The following is a 5,196-nucleotide window of genomic DNA, read 5'->3' on the forward strand; positions in this document are numbered from 1 at the left end:
CTCCCGCTCCGGCGAATCCAGAGGCAGGCCAACAGCGAAACGAGCCGCGTGCCTGGCCCGGATCTCCTCCAGGAGTTGCAACCGGCGTTCCGCTGTCAGCATCAAGTACATGGTGATCGACACCTCGACATGGCAAGTGGGCGACAGATTGGAACTGGCGGCGACGTAGAGAAGAAATGTAACGGATAGGGTTCGGCTAAGGACGTCCGGCTTAAATAGACGGAGTTGCTCCCTCGGGCAGCACGTGAAGTGGGGCCATATGGCATGGAGAGAAGGAGGCGCCCGTCAGAATAGTGGTTCCTCTGTGTTCCAGTGTGGGTTGTATCGGTCAATCTGACGTGGCGCCCGTATCCTGGCGCATCCGAATATCCCTATATCCATTTCAGACATGAGCTACGAATAGGAAGTGTCGGTTAGTCCGAAAGTTTGGGTCTGCTATGAAGAGCGCGATTGGTGGTGTTTTCTCGTTCGTCGGGCAAACCTGCCCGGTTGCACTTGCTCTTGCTCTTATAAGATTTCTTTCAACGAAAATATCCGAAGGCGTTGTTAAAAAACAATAAAATCAAATCGAGAAAGGCACGAAGCCGAGGCAGGCGGGCACGTGACGCGCCCTGGATTTTGTGGCTGAAAACATCCGCCGGGGCTATCCACTCCCCTTCCCAATCCCCAAGAGCTCTCTCCCCTCGCCCGTCTCTGCTGTGCTGTGCTGTGACTCTCCATAGCTCGCCGCCGCCGCAGATCTGCTCTGCCATGGAGATGGAGGCTGATCTTCCCCGATGTCGCCCCATCCGCTGGCTTCCTCCGCATACCCCGCACCACGGCGAACACCTACTGTCGGAGTCCGCCCTCGTTGACACGCTGGTCTACGTCGACGGCCGCACCAGCGCCTCAACCAGCTAGTGCATGTGCACCACCGAGAGCGGCGACGTCCTCTGCCTCACCTTCTGGGCCGCGCGCCCGCCGCTCCTCTCCTACTTCACCGTCCACCTCCCCGGCCTCCTCCCTGCCACCCCGCTCGACCGTCTGCCCCGCGTCCTCCGCACCCACGGCGATGTCGCCCTCCTCCGCATCCCCGTCGGCCCGAAAGGCAACGACTACTTTCTCTACAGCGCCAGCGCCCGCTTCAGCATGGTCATGCCCCTCCCCACCTGCCCGCTCACGGACGGTTCTATCGGCCTTCTGCGCTGCCCGGGCCAAGACAGGCTCTTTGTCGCCGTTCTCCACAAGACCTTGGCCCGGGGGTACTACGCCGTCGACCTGTTGGAGTTCGACCACGGGTCGTGGACCTGGAGCACTCGTCTGATGCATGCCGAGTCGCCTCAGGAATGTGACTTTGGCATCCCGACCAAGTCCTTCGCCCTCCCGGGCTCGATCTGCTGGGTCGACCATGTGAAAGGCATCCTTATCTGTGATCTGCTAGATGGTGATGATGAAGTCCATCGTTTCATACGGTTCCCTGTGCTGGCGCCGCCCAAGAAGAAGAGAATTGCAGGCTATGATCGGGATGTTGCTGTCGGCTCGGATGGCTGCATCAGATACATGGAGGTGTGGGCTCATCCCGTGCCTGGATCAGACAATGGCGTCACCTACACTCTGCAGGACTGGGGCGCCGCCATAGAAAGATGGCTGGAGCCCGATAAGAAGTGGATAATCAGCCATGAGCTCAAGGCATCACAGATTGCGGTGGACGACAGCCACTCTGGGTTGCTTCCTCGTGTCGAGGCTGCAATGGAGAGTCCAATCTTGAGTAGACTCCACGCAGGGCATCCTTCTCTCAGCTTGCATGACGATGATGTTGTTTACATCATGGCCAAGGTTGACCACAGGGACGAACAGTCGTGGATGCTCTTGACATGAGGAGCAAGACTCTGAAGGGGGTAGCTGCTCTAAGAACGGGAAGATCCTTTGGTTACATCTTCTTCCCAAGTGAAATCTTCAAGCTCCTCGAAAAAGGTAATTCTGAATAATGTTGCACATGAATGACAGTATATATAGAAATTAAAATACTATAGCTGGTTCCTCTTTTGGTCAGTTAGTACTATTGTGTTACTGGTTCCCTGGATCATTAATATCTATCATGCAATTATATGATTGGCCTGATGTAGTTTCAAGGTTACAAGCAGTACTTGCTTCGTGCCCAAAAGGGGATTTTAATATGATGATGATGGTGTAGTTTATTCTAATTAGTTACAACTTCACTTCTCTCATCATGTCCTTGAATCACTACATTAATTAAACACATGAAAAAGATAGATTCCACAAAGGTGTTTGTTTTGTGGTTTACTTTACCTCCTAACACGATTGATTGGCTGTTTAGATAATCTACTTTGTTGTGCTATGGGCTTGCTTAGAAATTCACTTGGTGTAGCGTTGAATGCGAGTAGACAAGGATGTGTCAAACTCTAATTCCTTGAACATACTTCTGCCACCTGGAGTTCGTCCAATTCCAGTCCGCACGCCGCGCCAGACGGGAGGCCTGGGCGAGCCCATTGTTGGCTAAATTGCAGGTTATTCTGCTGGTGCTTGTAAACCATGTCCTTTTAGGCCACAGCTAAATGCACTCCAGCAGATGACTTGATTCATCATGGAGATAGAAAAATAAGTTAGCATGGATGGCAAAAGTTTGAAGGATTGCAGAAATAGAATGGTCTAGTCTGTTTCATCGGTGGAATAATGAAATGTCTTGCCAAGGAGAAAACATAGCCAAACAGAATAGGGAAAGATGGTGGCCAAACAACAGAAGCAGCTAGTTCCGATTTAAACAAAATGGGCACCACTGCAATCCAAAGAGCATATTGGTTCAAAGGAGCACACAAACTTAAACTACTTAGTTTAACGGACATGGAAACATGCCGATCGGTTCACATCTACAACGATTTAACCAAAAGGACACCACTGCCACTTGAACAACGTATTTTTCTAAAGAAGCACACAAACATAGGCTACCTAGTTTAACGAACATGCACACATGCCCACAAGACGGTTCATGTTTACAGGACAAAGAGAAACTTTCACGACTATTGGGTAACAACACGTCTGAAATGTAGTCTAGTTGTCTTGAACAACAGCTTCCTCTGTTTTTGCAGGGAGCGATTCTTTTGCGGCATATTATATTGGCTGCCCGTGTTTTCTTGCCATCTGAACTTATTATCTCATTCAATGGCTGGAAAACAATTAGCATACTGTATTAGTAAACGGGAGCATTGATGAATTTAATCTATAGAAATTTAAATCTGTTTTGCATACCTCAGTTTTGTTTTGCTTCTGATGATGAATTCTTCTGTTGGTCATGTTCAGAAGAAGATGGAGCTGCAAGAGGATCCTCGGTTGCTGTGTGACCTTCTGCTGACATAGAAGACGAAGAGCCTAAACGTCTAAAACAACTGTTGTATTAATCACTGGGAGCGATTCAAGTGGCGCTTCATTTTCTAGATGCTCCGTTGCTTGCACTTTAAAATAGAAGAACTCAGCATTTAAGGTCTGGTCATTTCGGTAACTGACAATGAATTTCTTGCCATGAAGCCTCTCTATGGCGGGTAATTTGCTCTTACCTTTGCATGAGCTGTAGTGCAGTCTGCATCAGCGGATGTTGGGTTTGTTTGATCCTCTGCTTCTATGTCTATTGGAAGGAATGAAATTTTGAATCTATCAAAGCAAATCTATATGTGTGCACACCATATGGGCAGAAAATCACACATGATGCATCTACAGAATACCTTGGCCATGGTTCAGTGTCAACACAGGTGGGACAACTATATATGCCATCTCAGTAATTTTTACTATACATGTGCAACTGTGCATCAGTTTATCTATTTTTACTGAATAATTGTTCGAATTAACATAAATTTAAAGTTATATAAATAAGTTGGATTATGTTTTTTATGCGGGAAGGCCTTCACTCGGTGTAAACATGGAAACTCAAGCGTGGGTCGTTGGATTTGAAACTTGGGTTGTTGACCAAACATTTTTCATACAAGCGCCCACATGACTGGTTATTACTTCGCACAAAGATCCTAGGCCTTTTTTTGGTAAAGTGCATGGAGTGAGGTTGGTGGGAGAAGAAGCCCTTGGATCATAGATGCAATGGCTCACGTCTTGGTTTCCATGTTCCCACTGAAACACAGGTTTCTAAGAGATACTTCCTCCATGAGCAATTACTCCCTCCGTTTCTTTTTAGTCCGCATATAAGGTTTGGTCAAAGTCAAGTTTTGTAAAGTTTGACTAACTTTATATTAAAAAATATAAACATTCACAATATGAAATCAATATTATTAGATGCATCATGAAACGTATTTTCATACTATAAAATTTTAGTATTGTAGATGCTTATATTTTTTATATAATTTTGGTCAAATTTTGTGTAGTTTGACTTTGACCAAATTTTATATGCGGAGTAAAAAGAAACGGAGGGAGTACATTTGACTCTATTATAATGCTCAATAGTAACCTTATACGCAATTAACTCCAACAAGTGCCAGACACTTGACTAAACAGATTCTGGCCAACAAGGCAGAGAGCCCCACACATAGTACAAACAAGCAAAACATCGGCTTGTTTAGTGCTGAACTGAAAGCAACAAATTATCTCTGAATCTGAGGTGGTAGTAATGAATCACTTAGTTGCGTTCATGAAAATGCTCCGGATACGCGGCACACACCAAAGCTCCCTGCCACTGTGGCCATCAACAACCTACCATACAAATTACCAAGAAAAAAAAGATCACAAATGTCAGGCTCTATCGCAGCGACTCCGAAACGGATGCAACATCGGAGGAACCTACATTGTGCAAAAGAAGCGAAAAACAATGCCCTTGCCGTTTAACCCGCGTTTAACCCGCGACTCACGCAGAGGGACATGAAAGAGTGAAAGCCGAAGAAGACTGCTAATTCCTCTTGCTGCCACCTACATACATACAGGAGTTTAGAGTTGTGCTTAGTTGGCATCAGCAGGGAAAAAATTCAGACGTTGTAGTGAGATGAAATCTTCTGAGTTTGTCAGGGAGGGATAGACCTAGGGGTGTGGCATTCAGGAAAGCCTCGTCTGATCATTATGCCCATCATCAGTGTTGCATTTAATTCTTTCCAGAAGATCCCATTTGAATTTAATAGTTTTCTTCATAAAGGAACCAGTTGAAGAAGAATCGAGCATGGTCTGATCATTATGAGAAAGCCGAGCATAAAAATTCTATAAGATAAT

At 46.5% G+C, this 5,196-nt stretch overlaps 1 protein-coding gene across 2 annotated transcripts; it reads left to right on the top strand.

Annotated features, from left to right (window-relative positions):
- Nucleotides 1-636: 636 nt before the first annotated feature.
- On the top strand, nt 637-3,646 carry LOC123123380 (uncharacterized). Of its 2 annotated transcripts, none has more exons than XM_044543884.1 (2): nt 637-1,953; nt 3,298-3,646. In XM_044543884.1, the coding sequence occupies exon 1, from the start codon at nt 904-906 to the stop codon at nt 1,855-1,857; it is 954 nt and encodes a 317-aa protein (XP_044399819.1). In that variant the 5' UTR covers nt 637-903; the 3' UTR covers nt 1,858-1,953; nt 3,298-3,646. The 2 variants fall into 2 exon arrangements, with proteins under 2 accessions (XP_044399819.1, XP_044399820.1); XM_044543885.1 differs by having other exon boundaries at nt 3,301-3,646.
- The last annotated feature ends 1,550 nt before the right edge of the window (nt 3,647-5,196 follow it).

The sequence above is a fragment of the Triticum aestivum genome, chromosome 5D (assembly GCF_018294505.1).
Source record: "Triticum aestivum cultivar Chinese Spring chromosome 5D, IWGSC CS RefSeq v2.1, whole genome shotgun sequence".
NCBI lineage: Eukaryota > Viridiplantae > Streptophyta > Magnoliopsida > Poales > Poaceae > Triticum > Triticum aestivum.